This window comes from Apus apus, chromosome 2 (genome assembly GCF_020740795.1).
Source record: "Apus apus isolate bApuApu2 chromosome 2, bApuApu2.pri.cur, whole genome shotgun sequence".
In the NCBI taxonomy this organism is placed as follows: Eukaryota; Metazoa; Chordata; class Aves; order Apodiformes; family Apodidae; genus Apus; species Apus apus.
Window position 1 is genome coordinate 121,461,353 of NC_067283.1, and position 19,744 is coordinate 121,481,096.

The window sequence follows — 19,744 nt, forward strand, 5'->3', positions numbered from 1 at the left end:
CATCTCGTAGTGCCTCCTTCTACATGTGGTAATTTTGCTCTTGGTGGGTGTGAAACACTGGATAGGTGATGAAACTCTTAAGTTCTTTAGTATGTTCCCCGGTTCAGAACAGTTTTTTTCATTGTTCTTATGTAACCTAATAGGCTAAATAAAATTCATCAGTGCCTGGGAACTTACCCGCTTTTTATCCTTTCTTTTTATCCTTTATCAGTGTGCAAAACTAATGAGATTAAAGATTTAGGACAAATCAGATGGGGGAATTTATTTTTGGAATTGATTGTCCTATGGTACCACTAGGAGTTGTAAATAGGTTGTCCTAGTTCTGCGTCCTTTGTAACAATATTGTAGTTTTATATTATAAAATTAAAAATAGCATTAATTTAAGAGGAAAAGTATAAATGAATAAGTTTTAAGGAATGCACCAAGCAGATGCATTCCTTCCGTTATCTGATGGAATTTTGACATTATTTCTCTGCATCTTACTTACCTTAGTAAGCATCATTTTCAATCTGGACACATTATTTTATGTTTACCGTACCTTATTCTGCTCGTCTTTGTGAGGTGGGTTTTTTGTTTGCTTGTTGAGGTTTTGTTTTTTTTAAATTCTTTGATCCTCTTCCTGAAAATGTTTTGTGATACACTTTTATCATTGGCCTGTTGTTTACTTCCTACGATCTGTAGGCTTTAGAAAGTACTGAATTAGCCTCAATAGAACTGCTGCACAGTCTTGAGTTTAGGTAATAGATGTGATGGGATTGCTTAGGAACCTGCATAAGCAATCCTCTTGCTTATGTTGTGTGGGTAGTACTAGAGGGATTTGAGGGTCATCATTTTCTTCCCAGTTTCACGCTTCCTTTAGGAGTGGAATATAACATGGATTTTTTTTTATCTGTGGGCTTGGTTTTGCAAAGCTTCTGCAGTGGGGTTGTTGGAAACAGAGTGGAGATGAGGATGAGTAGGCTTGTGTGAAGTCATTCTTTTTGGTTTTGTCTGTCTTCGTTCTGTGGTTAGTTACTATGCAGCTTTGCAGTATTTTTAGTTCTGGTAAGATTTATCTTAACAAAGAGTATCCAAAGCATGAGTGTGGGCCTTAACTTCTGTATGGTTCCGTTGTCATGAATTTGATTCACTTTAATTTTTATTATGAAACTATCTAGGAGCAACAATATACAATTAATTGCACAAGTAAGATGCTAAAATTTCTTCAGTGAAGCGCTTTCAGTTAAATGGGCAAGATGTACAACTAATGGAAGGCAGGTAATCAGCTGCTCCCTATTTACATGTTTTCTTACAGGGAGTGGCTTGTCTGATTGCAAGTCAATGCTGCCTGATAGCCACAAACTTATAATTATTGCAGAATTGTAGCTGTATTGCTGCTGCTACTTTATTGGCACAGGAGGTAATGATGTGTGGTTGGCTCCAACTACAGAAAGACTATGTATATATTTTGTGTTTTGTGGGTTTTTTGGTTTTGTGGGGTTCTTTTCCCTTTCGATTTGGTTTTGTGGGTTTTTTTTGAAGGTTGACGATTTTTAAGAACTCTTGCTATACTAAGTTAAGCCCAAATTAATTGTATGATATGGTCCTTATTTTAGAGTATATGTGTATTTTGCACTTTTCCTCCTTTTTTTGTCTAACGATTCCTTTATCTGTTTGTGGGGTTTTTTTTACATTGTCTCATTTTGATTTTATAATTCACTAACAATAAGCTTGTGCTAGTGTGTAGTGAATGGCCACTGGTAGACTTGCACTTAAAAACACCAACCCCAAAACACTTTAAGTTAGGAAAAAAGATTAGAGAATTATCTTCAGGTTTATAATCTGGAATCCTTGAATTTTCCTCTGTTGAAACACAAGAAATCCATGGATGGATTTCCTCAATCAGGTGTCTCAGTGACCCAGCAAACATCTTAAGGTTTGTAGTGCTCAGGGAGAAACTTGAATATTTCTTAACTTCTGTCTTAAGCAACTATAATTGAACTTTAAATTTTTGAGGTTCTGATGTAGAGGCAATGCTTTGTCTTTTCTATAACCTTAGAAATGATGGCGGATGATTTAGAAAAATTTATTGAAGAACAGAAGGCCAAGTTGGCACAAGATAAGGCAGAACTTGAAAATTATCCACCTTACATGGAAATGAGGGTAAGGGTATTAGTTTTCCTGAATTTAATCACTTCTGTTGCTAGGGGCTTGATTTAAGCTTGCTTTTACTGTGCTCTTAAAATTGTATGTGTTGTTAAAATATATATATAAGATTTATCTACTCAAAGTAATTTCTAGCTTAAATACCTTCTATCTGTATTTATGTAGATTTTTAAAAACCTCTTTGCCACCAGGGATACCTGGTAGCATTTGTATTTTACAAGTGGGAAGTGGTTTTCATTGTTCCTTTCCCACTCCCCAAGAAAGCTGAGTAGCTGGGATCTGTTCTCTGGCTACTCCAGAGCATGGGTGTTAGGATGGGGGTGTAAGGTATGAATATTTCTGTTACAGAAGCTAGATGATATAAAAGGCAAATTACTTAATGTAATCAATTAAACAGAATCTGTTCTTATCACAATTTTCCTATTAGAAATCTTAGTACCTAACTCTAAAGCTAGAAAGATTTTATGATTTGCATATCACCACTAAGTTGTTTAGTAGTGCCAGTACCTGGCAGAAAGCTATATCTAAATAATTCAAGCTATGTAAGTGTTACCTTAACTAAGTAAAGTCCTGAGGAAAAAATGTGGGTTTGGTTTGTCTGTTGTTTGACTTACAAAGCCCCAAACAGCTTGAGCTTTTATCAGTAATTATAATACTGAGTTTCCACTCCCCTTTTTTTTTTTTCATCAGAAGGTTGTGAGAATTTGTCTTTCCCCTTCTTTGTGCAATATAAGTATTTTTACCTAGTTATGATAATTTTCTTTAGAAAGTTTTATTAATTCACTCCAGAAAGTTAATTCATAGGGAGCTGTGAGAAGTTTGGCTTGCTTTATTTTTGCCCTCTCTGCTCAGAGCAAGTTTAGAGCGAAGGAGAATGTTTCCATCCTATAGTTTGATAAAGTCCTAAGCTGTGTGGTGAAAGTGTAGTTACAGTTCAACTTGTTCTGTAATACCCAGTAATCCTTTCATAGTTTCAAGCAGGGTTTAGTGCATCAATCAACCCCCATAAAAAAGCAGAGAGGATATGTGGAAACTGTGAAACAATTGTGGATTGTGACATATGGTTTATTAAATAAATAACAATATATATTGTCAACATATTTAATTCTGTAAAATACATGGAATATGTTGAAATATATTGAACTAATAATTCCTGTGTTGCAGAGGAGAACTGCTTTTTTTGGTAGTATTTGTGAAACATATAACCTGTTTGATGTGTTAATTCATCATCACTTTCAAATCCTCTATTCTCCAGTGATAATTATTATGTTAATAATGTTATTCTTATTTGTGATATTTCTCTTACCTTGTGATGCAGCAAAGTGTTTTTTCTTTTCAGGATAAGGAATCAGAGAAGCTTTCTGAGATGAGCAAAATGTTAATCTCCATGGCTAAAGAAAATATACCTCCAAATAGTCAACAGAACTGTCCTTCAGGTATAGTGCATTTTTTACGTCTTCTCCATTTAAGTAGCATTTAATGACCTTTGAGTTTTTTGGAAGAGAATTACTGCTGTGGGTTTTTATTTATGAGGTGATCATTATTGATCTTCAAGGTCCCTTCCAACCCAAACCATTCTGTGATTATTTTTCAAGTACATACCAGTTCTTCAGTCTTCCAAATGTCTTGGGATTGTGTGAAATTTTTTTTGCAGTTATGTCTGTTTTGTGTTTTTTTAACAAAGAATGCCAACCACTTTATTTTTCTTCTTGTAAAGATAGCTCCATTTAAAAAACCCAACCAAACAAAACCCCAAAACAAAAAGCTGCTTGCCAGTCCTTGATAAATGATCTGTCCTTTCCTGTTGTGTTTGGGTGGAGCAGAATGTATTGTGCCTGCTTTCCTTACTTATCCTGCCATCTCCTTTCTGTAGGTGCTACTGTTTTTCCTTAGTTATGCTTGTGTAGCTCAGGTTTCTCTTGACAGCTTTAGAGCTTTTCTGTGTCCTACTTTTTGTCAGTATGTAACTCTTTTCATGTTCAGGTGCTATGGTTTTGTACCTCATGGATTTTCAGTCTGTGTTTACTGTAATTCTGGTGTGATTCTTCAGGTTCCAGTGGAAGTAAAAGCTGCCCTTTTATTTTAAACAAGTTATGCCAATGGACATTTGATGTTATTTACATAATACAAATCTAATCTATCTTTTAAATAAGTACTTATACTAACCTTAATGTTATGTTCCCTGTGTAATTTTAACAGAATTCATGACCAAAAAAGTGCCTGTCTTAACATGTTTTTTATAGGGATATTCTATAAATAGAATGCTCTGCCATCAGCAAGACAAGCTCTTCTAAAACCTTTGCAGGAAAACTTCACTAAAAATTACCTGAAATCATAGTGGAATATTGCTTGCTGCCAGAAGTCTTAATGGATAAAACTGTTTAGAGGACAGCACTTGAATACGTATCTACCTTACATTTTTGGCAGTTTTACTATGATCGACAGGTTAGTTCTGGTGTTGATACTTTGCTTAACTGTGAAAACATATGATACAGAAAATGGAACACAGTGGGTAGTATCCCAAGGACTGTGATAGACCACTACATAACAGTTAAGCTCTTCTAATAATAATTTTATCTCTTGTTGGAGAGCTGTAATAGCATGTTTCATGATGTATTAGCTATTACAGTTTTGGTTTGCCATTGACACCTAAGTATAATACGCACATATAAGGAAGTATCACAGATGAGGGTTATTAGGGTGGTATTAAATGAAAAGCAACAAATAGGTATTGCTACAAAAATAATTTGGGCCCTGGACATGTTTTGCTGTCAGTGGGTGGTTGTTGATGTTATTGGCTGTTTCTGCTTTAAAGCAGTGTAATTTCCGTTGGATTAAGTTAGGCAGAGACCTGCTCCTTGGTAGCTGCTATAGTTTTAACTGTAGTTGAGAATCAGACTGGATGAAGTTAGTTATTTCTCAACATATTAAATACATGCAAACTTATGGAAAAATGCATTTAAAACCTTAGCATTTTCTAATAATAATAATAATAAAGTTGTATATCTCTTATTCCCATGGAAGAATTCTGACAAATTGTTCACAAAATTAGGATTAAGGTATGTTAACTGGAGTATTTTTGTCTTGCTTGGCTCTCCTAAGATAAATTTTTGAAGTAGGTAGCTTTAAAATATCTTCTAAATCACTACCCATAATTGTTATCTCAGTGCTTTTCTGGTGGCCAAAAACATGTCTTCTGTCATAAAAATAACTTTAAATCCTCTTCTGTTTGAATGCTTCATGTATTTGAATCACGCCACTGATTTTTTTTTTTTCTGTACTAAATTTTACTGGCTTCTGTGAAGTTACTGAGTGAATCTTTGCTCTGATGTGTTATTTGCGTTTGATTTTTTTTTTTTCCCTTTGCTTTGCTATAGTTAATCTAACAATAATTTCATGTGAAAATAAAAGGCAGGAGTGAGTAGCTGAAACCGACTATTTTCTGCTCTGCATTCTGTTCCTCTTTACACTTTTCCTTTTTTTGGTGGTTGAAGTGGTAGCTTATTTTTTAGTGGAACTCACCATATGTGCAAAATTAGTAGAAAAGTAAGTTGCAGATTGGAGAAGAAACTCCCATGCAGATTTTGGTTGGTGGTTGAACTCTGGAAGCTGTTTCAAAATAGTGTATGACATATTTAGACAGGTATTGGGCCCTTTGGTTCTTCAGAACAGCAGGCCCTGTTTTGGTTTGTGAGGATGCGTTCTGAGTTAGGTGAAGCTATCTCAAGATAAGCCAACTAAGTGTATTTTTACTAAGTATATTTTTAACCTTTTATCTGTTTCAGTAGCAGATTGAATCTCGAGTTAGCAATTTTCAGCAGTTATATAATGTAATTTTTACTGTACAGATACCAATGAATGCCCCAAACATTTAAAATGTTGGAGTCAAAGTACCCTGCAATAAGTTGGGACTGATGTAAGAGTAAATCTTGAATGTACTCCTCTTCCTTCTTAATTCATGGTACTTGTTTTACATAGACCACAAGAAGTAGAAATGCTTTCAGAGAAACAATAGGAAATAAAAAAAGAACAGACAGTTGGGATCTTTGTCTCTTGTGTGGTTTTGTGGAAGTTGTACAAAATCGCAGAACAATAGGGGTTGAAAGGGACCTCTGAACATAGTCTAGTCCACCACCCTGCTACAGCAGGATCACCTACTGTGTACCACACAGGAACACATCCAGGCAGGTTTTGAATGTCTCCAGGGATGGAGACTCCACAATCTCCCTTGGCAGCCTGTTCAGTGCTCTGTTACCCTCACAGAAAAGTTTTTGCTTATGTTTAGGTTGAACAGTAAAGAAGCCTTTCCTTATGTTTCACTAGGTCTCTGTGGAAAGTGGTAAAAGCAGCTGCAGAGGTGGGCTTTTGGGACAAAGGGTATTTCCTATAAACTACTTCAAAAAGTGTTTTGGGAAAAACAAACATCTTGCAATAGCAGTATATTTTAAGAGTGCAGCTGTTATGAGACCTGACAGTAATCCTGAAAAAGTACAAAGTGAGTGTTTTGGGTCTGCTGCAATTAAAAACACTGAGGTGGAAAGAAAAAATATATGATTGTCATATGGTCAGATTGCTTCAATTTAGTGGAAGCCAACGTATTTTTCACATGCTTCGGGCTAAACAAATACCTCTGCCTTCTAGTTGTGAAGTATGCTTTCTCTTGTGTGACAAGCACAGCTTAAAATATCAGAAAAATTCAGAAACCAACTTGTCAAAGGAGATTTTCTTTGCAACATACATTGATGAAAGATAGCTACAACATTTAGGTTGTTTTATACTATTTGTCAAACCATCCAAATAAATTCTATTTATTTTGGATTTTTTTTTTCAGTGGGGAGAAAAATTGGAAAGACTAGAGGGAAACTAATAGCGGATAACCAATCAATTTGTCTGTGCTTTCCAAGCAACTACTTATACAGAGAAGATGGTTTTTATTTTGGCTGTTTTGTAATGACTGGTTGCATAGTTCATTTTTGAATTGCTGATGTCTAATAAAAATCCAGTTATAGCCTTTGCAGGATGTGCTTTGCATTAATACGAAATAGTAGAATAATAATATTTAACGGCATTAAACTTTCAGGTGACTATGGCTTGAGTTTACCTCTTGGAGAAGAATATGAACGAAAGAAACATAAACTTAAAGAGGAACTTCGACAAGATTATAGACGATATCTTTCTCAGGTAAAGCTTCTTGTCTGGTTGCCTGAGTTTAGTGAGTCTTCTAAAGGGACTCATTTTAATTGAATGAAAATTAATAAAATCTCTGAAAAATCTGGATAAGAAAGCATTTGTTTTGAATGACGGCTGATTTTGAAGACGTGAGTAAAAAGAATTTCAAAATGTCACTGCTGGGGAGGGCTGTATATTTTAGGCTTCTACAGATCTTATTGCCATGAGACTACATATTACCTAGTAAATTTTATTCTGAACACTTTTATTTATTTGTTTCTACTTATTTCTTAGTTTCTTCTTAAGAATTTAAAATATCATCTGTTACTTCATTAAGTAGTATTCTGTGGTGTGTAATTCAGGTAGAACATTCCTGTAATTAATGTAACTCCGTTTAACAGCTTCTTTTCTATTTTAGAAATTAAAAAAAACCTTTGATGTTCTGCTTAGGATGATTTATTAAATGTTACAATAAATTTAAAATTGAAATGGTACGTATGAAATCACATAATCTTGGGAATATTCTGTATCTATTCTGAGTCAAAGAGAGAAAAAATTGGGAAGCAAATAATTTGTTTTCTGAAAATGCTAATTATCAGTGTCTTCAGTTCTTAAAATGATATAATGGATTGGCTTTTAAGAAAAGAAGTCTTTTTGTTAAGTCAAATATTTTTTAATGAAAGACTCTTTTTGAATAGTTTCTTTTCCCTGACTTTTAGGGCATTTCACAGGCAAAAAGAAAGGTAGGGTGCCTGCAATATCATTTTTTCCCTTTAAATTAATTGCTTCTTGCTTTGTTTGAAAGCTCTGTGCTCTTTGTATTAAAAAAAAAATTGTTACTTTTTTGTGCTTTTTGTGTTTGTGCACGTTGTAATGATTTGTGCTTAACTGAATTGTTTACTTTGTGCAAATGATTGCTTATATTTATTATTTTCCTCTAGTGAGATTTTAAAACACTTGTTGATTTCTTTTTTCCTTTGCATTTGCTATTGCTGTCTAATGCTGACTCTGCAAAAAGTTTTATTTTAGTAGATGTTTGCTTCAAGGCTTATCACTTACATAGATGCTAAGAGTTCAGATTTTTTTTTACTTATTATATTTTCTTAATAAAGTTGGAATAAAATCATAAATAGTATGTCATCAGAACTAGGGTCAGGGCTTTTTTCTTCCCTGCACTGGGAAATCTCATCAGTGGTGCTCAGGAAAGCAGTATAGCCAGATATTCTCCATCTAGTGGCCAGAATGCAAGAATACAGGGATTGTGAGGAAAAAAATAATACCAGAGACACATTTTTGCAAGCTTTGTTCAATTACAGTAATTTTAATTTTTTTCTGTTATTATACTGTAATGTATATATAATTTTCAAAGTTAATGCTGTTCATCCAGGTTGCTCAAATTAAGCAACTTTAGTAAAGGACTGGGAAGTAACGTTATAGAAACAGATCCTTCTGTTTTTTTCTGGGGCTTTGAATAACATGCATATGATCCCAATTAAGTGCATTAGCATGCCCTAGAATTCCTGAATAACAATAGCAGAATCAACTGGCTTCCTAACCTCTAACCAGAAATGGTATTTATGGAGTTTTTGCTTCTTGTTTCATCTTAAACTTCAGATTATTTTCAGAGTTAGAATATTGTGTTAAATTAAACGTTTTATAATTCTCACCAAAGTGCCCAAATAATGTAATTTTTACAATAACTTCTGGTTTTTTATTCTCAATTGAACTTCAGTTTTACAAATTTAGTTTTAGAAGTTGTTGGTTTTTTTGTGTAGTATATATTAGCTACATTAAGCTTGTAAGGCCTGAGGAAGAGCTACCATAGTGCTCTCTAATGGCATAGCAATAACATTTTGGTTAATAACTTGTTTAGTCTTGCTTATGTAGAAAATGCAGTTTATGTATCAGCTTCTGAGTTTTGCCAAATACCCTCTTAAGGTCAGAGGTAACCTCTAGAGATGTGTTCAAAGGGCGAAAAATTACTTAATAATGATGATTACAATTTATTTACTTTTTCTTTATAAAAATAAACTAGTTTTCCTGATTAATGTGGTTGTCACAGTGCTTGAATATCTACATGGTTATTAAATCCCTTAAATCTTTTGCTGTGTAATTGTGAAATATAATTCGTAATCATGTGGTTTTCTACTGGAATAGGTAGAGCTCTTCCTATTGACATGCCTCTAAGCTTTTAAGCTACATTACAACATAGATAATGGAAGGAAAGAATGCTAGCAAAATAGTATATTCATCAGTCCATGCAGCACAAATAGATGATCTTTTTATTAAGGATAATCAGATTTATAAAACATAGGTGATTGTTTTATCACCTGAGAATGGCCTGGGGATGCTTTTAGTAAACAAGTGATGCATGAAGAAGCCACTAGACCTGGAAGCTAAGGACCTGTTCTAGCATTGGTGTTTGATCTGAAAGGCTGATACTTCAACTTGCTGCACAGCCCAGTTCCCAAGATGTGGCATGGGGAGCTATGTGGAAAAACACAAAGTTTTGTTCTGAAAGTGGCTCAAGTTTTGTAAGGAATTACAAGATCTGGTGATGCATCATAATCCAGAAGAGTTTGAGGACTGCTGTTGTAGGAAATGGTGTTGAGATGCAGAGTCGTGACTGTGCTAGTATTAACATGGTTTCCACCTGTTAAAATAAGAGGTAGACACAGGTTTTCTGCAGTGAGAAAAAGCAGTTTTTCATTGTAAATAAGTTATTATCTTGGAAAATTCCTCTAATGCTTGTGCTTATGCTACTTGCTTGTGGGGGAACTAAGTAATAATGGTGTGGGGTTTTTTTAATAAAATTGTTTTTTTCAATATACAGGGACTAATTTATGTAATCCTAGAAATAATGTAACAGGGAAGAAGTGAAACTTTCAAACTCAAGCTTAAAGCTTGGCAAGCCCTTTCCTTTGCATATTCCTTGACTTCATTTGTGTGTTCCAAGAACATCCTACATTTTCAAAATGTGAAGGTTGTCTTCAGTCTTTATTTCATCAAATTGATCAGATGTATTTCAGAAAATGTAATTCCTAGCAACTATTTAACAAGTAAGATATGTTATTTTCAAATCTATTTAATAATCTTTTTTTTTAATATAGAAAAATTATCTGACTACTGGTGAAGTAAATCCATATACTCAGGGATTATCTCTTCCTATTGATGAGCGAAGGTCTGCCAAGGTAAATAACTGGAGCAAATTAAGTAAGTGGTGTATAAATTGAAAATTAACCTGATTGTTTAAACGGTTGGGGAAAAATTAATTCTACTGAAGTTTTTTTGTTTGGTTGCGTTTGTTGTGGGTTTTTTTTTTTTACATTGTTTACAAATGAACGTTTTTTGAGGTGGTTGTGAGAATAATTTTCTGAAAAGTAATATTTAGTTGTTTGGGTTTAGATTTTAGTCCCAAATTACCTGTACTCTTAATTTGTAGATAATTAGATCTGTGATTCTATCCTGATACTAATTCAAAGTTTGCTACTTCTAATTGACACCTCTAAGGCATTTGGTGTGTTCAGAATATTTAGTGTTTGTGCTTGGGTTTTGTTCAGCAATAAATATTGATCTAGTCAAGAACATGGCTTTTCTTATATTTGGTTTTCTTGTTTATATACTTTTTAAATTTATTACTCTTCTTCCTGCAGCCTGGGGATAATTTTAAAAAGATTTGCTTCTAGTTGTTTTATACAGTGATATTCTTACCAGTTCCTATCAGAACTAAAGGAAGTGTGCTTTCTGCTGTACACAGCTTGTTTTGATGGTTTTGTGTATGTTTTTTTTGTATGTTTAACCTACCTGCTTATCCTCAGGTGTGTTGTTTTTTTTTTTCTTTTTGAAGAGATAGATCCCGGAATCTAAATAAAAGCTGATCTGGTATTTCACATATTGCCTGTTGTTAGCATAGGAATCTTCCCAATTTCCAGTCTTTGAGAGTACAGATACTTACGTGTTTAGTGAAAGGAATACACATTCTCTTTCTTCGTTTAGCTCTTTTGATCTCCCAAAGGTTTCTTACCAGTTTATGGTCTTACTTTCATATTTTGGAGAAAGATACCAGCTGTAGCAGTCTCTTTGCTATTAGAGTTTCATGGAGGTTAGAATATGAAGATGTGACATGCATATGTGTAGTTTCTTAACTTCTGATCCATTCCTCTGATGCATACATACTAAATTCTCTGAAAGCCTAAATCAGTTTTAAAGGGGTCACCTCCTGTCCTTACACTTTTGGCCTTATAGTCCCAGTTCCTTTCCTGAGTTTGCTTGTAAATTGATCTGGGAGGCTGAATCATAGAATCATAGAATAGTTTGGGTTGAAAGGGACCTTAAAGATCATCTAATTCCAAACCCCCTACATGGCCAAGGACACTTCCCACTAGATCAGATTGCACAAAGTCCCATCCAACCTGGTCTTGAACACTTCCAGGGAGGGGGCATCCACAGCTTCCCTGAGCACCCTGTGCCAGTGTCTCACCAGTTTCACAGGAAAGACTTTCCTCCTAACGTCTAATCCAAATCTACCCTCTTCCAGTTTTAAGTCATTACCCCTTGTCCTCTCACTACAAGCCCTTGTCAAAAGTCCCTCCCCAGCTTTCCTTTAAGTCCCTTCGGGTACTGGAAGGCTGCTATAGGGTCTCCTCGGAGCTTTCCCTTCTCCAGGCTGAGCAACCCCAACTCTCTCAGCCTGTCTTCATGTGAGAGGTTCTCCAGCCCTCTTGTCATCTTGGTGGCCCTCCTCTGGACTCACACTATGTCCTTCTTGAATTGGGGGCTCAGCTGAAACTTTGTAATTTAACTTTTTTCTGACACAAGGAACACCACTTTTGGGTTGTTAGGACCCATCAAACCCCAGTGGAGATGCAAGGCAGAAAAAGAAACATTGTTGCTTGAGGAGGACTGAACTTGTTGTACTTTTGGTGGGTTTATTTGTGTTGGTTTTTTTTATTGTATGTTGTCTTGGAGTTGCATGGTTGCTCTGTGTTTGAGGCTGTGCTCTCACTGTAATCTGGCGCAAGACTTCTGCTGTGGAATATGTTGGTCTTACCCTTGATGTGCTTACTTATGCTTTCTGTCACCTGTGCTGGCAGTAATGTTTGTCCAGGAGAGTACTCAAAATAAGTGAAAAGCACTGGAATGAAAAAAGCCCCCACCTCTACCAGTGTTAAAAAAAAAAAAAAAGAAAAGGGAGGGAGAATGAAATGCTCAGGAAGAGCATTTGGGCTGAGTTTATGTTAACTTCAAGTTTTCATGAACTTGGTGTTAACTCTTGTGAGTATGTGCTGAAACAGTGAAAGATAAAATATCTTTAATTCTGTGGAAAATAAAGACATGTCTGAACTGGGAACGTCTAATCATGAATGGTTTTATATCGTAGCAGTTAACATCAGTAGAGATTTTCTGTACAAACACATTGTATCCTTTTTACCCATTTATTTATTGCTGTTGCAGAACATAAAAGCTGCCAGAAGGTGTCACACTGTGCCATGCTAAGCCGTTAGCCTCTGGGCAGATAGTGATTAGAGGTTAACACTGGCATTTTGGTTTCCTCTGTTAGGTAAAATGTGCGGTCACACAGCATATTGAATTTTCTCCTGAGTGTTTTGCGACCTGCTAAAGACAATTCTAGTTTCTCAGCTTTGGAAAATACCCCTCAGGCAGCTTTCATACCTGTCTGCAGGTTTTATATTGCCACTGTTAGATAAGCTATAGACACAAATTTTGTGGGAAGCATTGGTCTCATTTGCAAAACTATTACTAAGCAGGTATTTCCATGGTCATTGAGGTATAAATTATTTTTGTTTGCATTTCAAATGGATTTTAAATTTTTGTTTGAAATGGGAAAGTAAATTTATATATAATGTTCAGATTTTTTAATACCTTTTGGTTTTTTATTGAAAAATACTGCAGTGGGGAAGAGCATGATTTGTAATATTGTAATATAAATATCTTATTTGCATTTATATGATAGTTGGAATGAGATGGTATAAACTCTAAACATAAGATACTATTATCTGGAAAAAATGCAAATCAGAGTTTGCTTTACCTGGAGACTTATTTTTGTGTTTTATATAATATTATTAAGCAAAATTTCTGCGTATCTTTAGACCTGAGCAAGCTGGTTATAAATGCCTTGCAAAAGCAGCTAGGACAAGGTAGATAGTTCATGTTTTTCTTAGTTTTCCTTGTATTTTTTGTGCTGTTGACTCTCTTAGTGGTCAGCTTAACTTCTCGTTTGAGTTTGACAGTTCAAGTTAGATGCTAAGCTATAATTGACACATCTTGTCTCTACATGTATTTGTTGTCCTGTTTTAATTAAGAGTCACAACTAACCTTAACACAAAAACCAAGTAGTTTGTTTAAATATAATCTGTAAATACATTCAGATTGCAAATTAGAAGGTAATTTGTAATTATCAAGGGAGTGAGACCTTAAATGATTTTGGAATAGATTTGGCAGCAGGAAACCTAAATGGGTTGAAGGTGGAACCTGATGTACAGTAGTGTTGTTGGGGACTAGACTTCACACCCAGGAAGCTGACTTCTACTTACAGATTTCAGATAAAGTATCATTCAAGAATAAACAAAAATCTCAAAGCAATTCAAGCCTTATTAGTACATCACAAAGAAAAGGGAGGGCGAACACACAGCTTGCATGTATTCATTTAATACTGCAGTTCTGTGAAGTTAAAAGCTACTCAGAAATGCAAAATTATGATGCCCTTTTCAATGCTCGTTTTAGGAGAAACTGCGGCTTGAAAGAAACAAGGAATACAATCAATATCTCAGGGATAAAGAAGAATGGAATGAAAGGCTAAGGAAATTAGGGAAGAAAAGCACAGAGGTAATACAGTTGTATTGAAGCTGCTACAAAGAACATAAATGATTTTGTCAATTGTTTTATCATTGATTAAGACATGCAAAGTAAGAAAAAATAAGCAAAGAATGTCATTCAGTTAGGCTACAATTTTTATTAATATATCTAGCAGTTCTGTGCCACAAGTCATACAGTACAGTTCTTGATTCCTCCTTCAGTTACCTCTATCTGGTAGAAGGATGCATTCATTCTTTTGTGTGTCTGAAGCAAGTCCCTGGATTGCTCTTGGTGATAAAAGGGGTGGCCAGAAAAGCTGTCTCTTTGGACAAAATGTTGAATTCCACACAATGGTCCTTAGTTTTTATTTGTATCTGCTTTTCCCTCAGCCCATGTCCAGTTCCATGAGTGAACAACACAGGTGCAGGCAGCTGTCCAGCATATGGTGCTGTGCATTTGTGAATCCAAAAAAGTGTCTTTACTACTGATAGTGAGATAGACATATGCAACACTGAACTCTGAGCGGAGACCTTTTATTTGTATGGCAGCAGGCAGCTCGGCACCACGCAGCCACTTGCTCACTTTGTGCTCCTCCCCACCCCCAGTGGGATGGGGGAGAGAATCAGAAGGGGAAAAGTGAGAAAACGGGCTGAGATACAGGCAGTTTAACAGGTAAATCAAAAGATGCACATGTGAGCAAACCAAAATCAGGAATTCATTCACTGCTTCCCACTGGCAGGCAGGTTTTCATCCATCTCCAGGACAGCAGGGCTCCATTATGCTTAACTATTGCTTGGGAAGACAAACCCCTAGTGTCCCCTTTCTTTCTTCTTCCCCCATCTTTTATTGCTGAGCATGATGTTATATGGGGTGGATGTGCCTTTGGTTAGCTGTCCTGGCTTGTGTTCTCTCCCAGTTTGTTGTGCACCTCCAGCCTACTTGCTGGTGGGGTGGTGTGAGAAGCAGAAAAGGCCTTTATGCTGTGTTAGTACTGTTCACCAGTAGCTAAAATATCCTTGTATTATCAACACTCTTTCCATCACAAATCTACTACTTGTTATTTGTAAAATCTTGTATAGAATGGATATTTTTTTCTTTTTCAAGTATTGTTGCCTCTCATTTAATGAAGGTTTAATTTAAGAAGGCCTTCCACATTTTTAATACAGAAATTCCCAAGTGTACAGTAGTGTGAGAGCTAGTTCATTTTATTAAGGTACTTGTATTTGTACTCAGAACAGCTGAAAGTTTGTTGTCTTTCTTACAGCAGTCAGCAAGTGCAAATACCCATGTATTTGTAAGTTCTTCTGGAAGAATGTTTCTTGTCTATCTCCAGAAGGATTGTTTTCTTCTGAGAAAGATCTTTCCCTCCAAGTGCATTGAAGTGTCAATAGTTGACAACTATTTTAATCTGTGAAGACCGTTATAAGGCAGTATTCAGGCATCCTTTAGATGTTGGAATTTAATATCTCATTCTAATGGGTTTCTTCAGGGGTTGGAGTGCTACACAACATTGATCCCTAGTAAATATGTGGCAAAAATGCAGCTTGTGTTTGTGTAACTGAGTCTGTAAATCTCTAAAGATTTTTTACATGTTTGGGCATTTGTTTCCACAGCTGAATTATTTAATCAAATATATTTAGGGAGTCAAGATTTTTTCTTTCTTCTTTGTTTGTTATCTGATTGGACCTTTACATTATATTCTTACTATTCTTGTGTAGAAACAATTTTGCTGTCATAAAATAAAAATCAGGAAAAAGCCTGGTAAGGATTTTTGAGGTTGCTCCATCTCTGAGTGGTATTTGACTTGAAGAGAGAGTCAGATAAATAGGTCTTGCGATTAACATCTGTGACCTCAAAAACTTGATCCAATAGTCTAGATGATCAAAGGATAAACTTTAGTTGTGAGGAACCTCTGGAAGTCATGTTGTACAATCCCCTGCTCAGAGGCAGGGTTAACTTCACAGTAAGATGAGGTTGGTTAGTTCGAGTTTGCTAGACGCGTGTATTGAACATGAGTCCATTGTGTCATACTGTAGTTTTTTATCCCCTAAACTATCCTTTCTCATAGTGACTTCTCCTGGGGAGCAAAGTAATAGATTAAGAAATGGTCAGGTTAAAAGGTTGTGCTCATAGGTAAGAAGTATTACAGACTTGCCTGAATCTGGGTAGGATAAAGATACCTAATCTCTTGCTGAGGTTTGAAGTTCAAAGTGTTTTTTGATTATTTGCACCTCTGAATCTGAAGGTCACATTGGAGTTCATAAAAGGTATGTGCAAGAAAAAAACCAAACCAACTTTTAAGCCCTCCTTGAAATATCTTTATTGCTCACCTCCTACTTTTTCTCCAGTACCCATTTAAGGAATGTTTAAAACAATGCAAAATCAAGTTTTTGCTCGGTGTGGTTTATTTACGTTCAGATATTTTAAGTTGTTTTGTTGTTGTTGTTTTGTTTTTTTTCCATTAAACAGAATGAGATGGACAGGAATAAAAAACCAATTGCTGTTACCAGGTTCCAGCCGGAACTAGGTACAGAAGTACAGCCCTATAATACAGATGCAGAACCTCCCAAGAAAGATGCCTTTACTTCCACAGAAGGTTATGAAGAGCGGCTAAATAAGAGGTGGCTGGAGGAAAACAGGTATCATAGGCTAGATGATGAAGTTCAATTAGGAAGTCGACTATTAAATAAAAGACTCGATGAAGATTTGTATGTTCCCAGTCGAAGACATCGTGGTTTTGCTAGTCAAGCTGTAATCCCTATTAGGAAGCACCACAGACTTGAAGAAGATAGTGATTTTGGTAGAAGATACTACAGAATGGACTATGATCCTGAGATAAGTGAAGATATGGACCCTAGATTGAGATGTCAAAGTGCTTATGACAGGAAGGCTCCTCGGGTTTTTTATACTGAAAGGTATTCTTAATTCCATTTTTTCCTTTATTTCTGTAGTGCCTGTTGATGGCAATGGTTTGCTCGTACTGAAAATCATCCAAGATTCGCATGTGAAAGCAGGATTTTTGTACTTACTTTAAAAAGGAACTTTTCTTCTTAGAAAAAAAATATTTTAAAAATGAACCAGTACCTTAGACTATACATCATATATTAGGGAACATTTTATATATTATGGCAAACCAGGGATACTAGAGAAACTACCCCAGAGAAAGCTGCTCACTCCTCATTTTTATGAAGAGTAGTTTGCCAGAAAGTCTATAATAGTTACAACAGGTTTATTTTCAATTTAGATTTTAAGATTGGTTTGAGCTTCAATTTTTGGTGTGTTCCACTATGTATTAGGAATGTAAAATATATATATATTTGAAAATCTTTTTTTACTGCATGTCTGGCTAAATGGCAGACTTTAAACAAATGCATATTTCAACCAAATCCTGACAGTTTTAGCAGGTTCTAATCTCAGTATTAGCTGCATAATTTTAAGAAACATTTAAGAAAACCCAAGCCAAAGAAAAGAGGGTATATTAGATAAATCATTCAGGAGGAAAACCGGTCTTACATACTGTTCATTATTAAATAGCTTTTACTGTGTTAACTGATCGATCAGGTTGGTTACTTTGACATACATTGTTAATCTTTCCCTTCTAGTTTGCTCATTTAAAAGAAAAAAACACAAGAAAGCATAACCTTCCCAGTCGCTCAGGGCTTGGCAGTCTGGCCACCTTTGGTTATTCCACTGGAAGAACCTGTTGACTTCAAAAACAGATGGACAGTGGTGTGAAACAGGACTAAACTTGAAACAGATGTCTTAATTACAGCTACGTTCAAATGAAATAAAGCAGTAAAGTTTATGTAAATAAATTTTACCACTCTCAACAGTGTTATGTATTACAATCATGTTTTGTTCTTACTGCAAATTAGTAACTGGGAAAAACAAACCCTAAAATTCTCTTCTGCTGCAAAAGTGTTTTCTAAATTGAATGAAGTCATTCTCCTTTTCCAGTTTCAAATGCCAATAGAGTTAAAATAACTTCTCTACAAAAATAGCTTTTGATATTTTCTCAAGTCTTTTTGAAAAACAGATCATGAAGGTATTAAGCAACTATGGAGAAAATGAAATGTCTGTAAGCATTTGGGAGATGCAGGCTAAATAAATGGGTTATTTCAGAGTTTCAGATTGTATGTTCAGATGTGTTTCTAAAAGCATGTATTTATTCATACAATGTTTCTGAAGAAGGCTAGGAAATGTGAATGGTGGTTAAATAGATAGCAGGATCAAGATTGCCCATTTTCAGCTGAATGAGATTCAGAGCATAGAATGCAAAATACAAAAATTGTTCCATCCTGTAGTATAATATTAGTAGAATTGAGCAAAGGAAGTTTTAGGATAGGATCTGCTTGCCCTCCAACTTTTCAGAAAGAAAAATATTAGCAGCTTGACTTGGTGTCTCAGAGAGATAACAAAAAATGTCCATATTTTTGAGACTAACAGCAATGTTAATCCTCTGTATTAAAATGACACCCAGAAGAATGAATGTCCTTTTTTTAGTAGGTATCTCTTTGTCACTGTCTGATGCAATTGGAAACAGAGTCTAGTATTTAAATAAAAATGACCATTTGCTAAAATTTGAGGGATTACTTTGTTTATCAAAGAATATATATGGAGTTAAATAAGTAAAATATCAGCAAGGATGGTGTTTGAACCAACAGTAGACAGTGTTGTGTTGAATAGAAATATACAAGTTCTTAGTTACTTCAGGAAACACTGATGGTGCTTATATAAATGATTGTGACTAATATATATGATGAGGCAACGCATTGCTTATTTGGAGAGGCCTCTGAAACAGTTTTAGTTCCAGTTTTATTTTAAAAGAAGGTGCAGAAGATAGCCTTACCTTTGTTATTGGCAAACTTAGTTCAATTTCTTAAATGAAGTTGCTGGACCATCACCTGAATTGCCTGAACTTTGTGTATAAAATGAATATTTGGGTTTTTTTGTGTGTATTTTCCACTTCACTGAATTTTTCTTGGAAATTCTTATTTATTTTTTTTTTAAATGTCCTTTGTAATCTGGTACTTTTTTTGGTCCTTTGCAAAGAGCTCCACTTAACCTTTCATGAAATACGTTTGGTCTCTCTTCAAGAAAGTAGGCTTCAGTAGATTGGAGAGGCAGATGTTTCTAACAGTACTTTTCAGAAAGGTTTCTGTTTTGATGGGGGCACAAATACTGTGGCAAATTTCAGCAAATAGAATTGGTGACAGGAAAGTGAGAGGAAGTGCAAAATGTTTTGGTCCTTTTGAGTGGAATGTTTTAGTCCATCCCCAGGAGCCAGGTCTGTCCTATAAACAGGAAGCAACATATTCATCGAGTTGAGCCAACATGTCTGGGCCTGCCATTCTAAGCTTGCTGCTTTCTACAAAAAAGTTTTCCTCTTGAATCCCAAGGTTTGTTTCTTTGCTTCCTCCCTGCATCCTTGCATCATGCTGTGGCCAAGGCTTTCTGTTTCCTGAATGTTTCAGTCTTACGTGACCAGCATTGTAAAGAGCAGATTGATCATTAGTAAAAAGATAATCATGAAAGAAGATCATGTTATGCCAAGAGGATGGATGTCATTCTTTCATGTTGTTCTTGTGGGTTGTTTAAGATGCCAAATCAATGT

At 35.3% G+C, this 19,744-nt stretch overlaps 2 protein-coding genes across 15 annotated transcripts in view; one reads left to right on the forward strand and one right to left on the reverse strand.

Moving 5' to 3' along the window:
• ARFGEF1 (ADP ribosylation factor guanine nucleotide exchange factor 1) overlaps nt 1–19,744 on the reverse strand; it is a 235,950-nt gene that overhangs the window by 79,884 nt on the left and 136,322 nt on the right. The gene's annotated exons all lie outside the window — the stretch shown is intronic.
• The window catches only part of CSPP1 (centrosome and spindle pole associated protein 1), a 59,292-nt gene that overhangs the window by 2,808 nt on the left and 36,740 nt on the right, over nt 1–19,744 (forward strand). For 8 of the 14 annotated variants that reach the window (XM_051609833.1, XM_051609831.1, XM_051609834.1 and 5 more), the window contains 7 exons: nt 2,039–2,142; nt 3,485–3,581; nt 7,226–7,326; nt 8,034–8,057; nt 10,425–10,505; nt 14,059–14,160; nt 16,600–17,045. In XM_051609833.1, coding sequence (XP_051465793.1) covers nt 2,041–2,142; nt 3,485–3,581; nt 7,226–7,326; nt 8,034–8,057; nt 10,425–10,505; nt 14,059–14,160; nt 16,600–17,045 — 953 coding nt within the window. In that variant the 5' untranslated portion in view covers nt 2,039–2,040. Of the gene's footprint in view, nt 1–1,857; nt 1,916–2,038; nt 2,143–3,484; nt 3,582–7,225; nt 7,327–8,033; nt 8,058–10,424; nt 10,506–14,058; nt 14,161–16,599; nt 17,046–19,744 lie in introns of all 14 variants that reach the window. The other 6 variants (XM_051609832.1, XM_051609837.1, XM_051609840.1 and 3 more) reach the window with 6 other exon arrangements.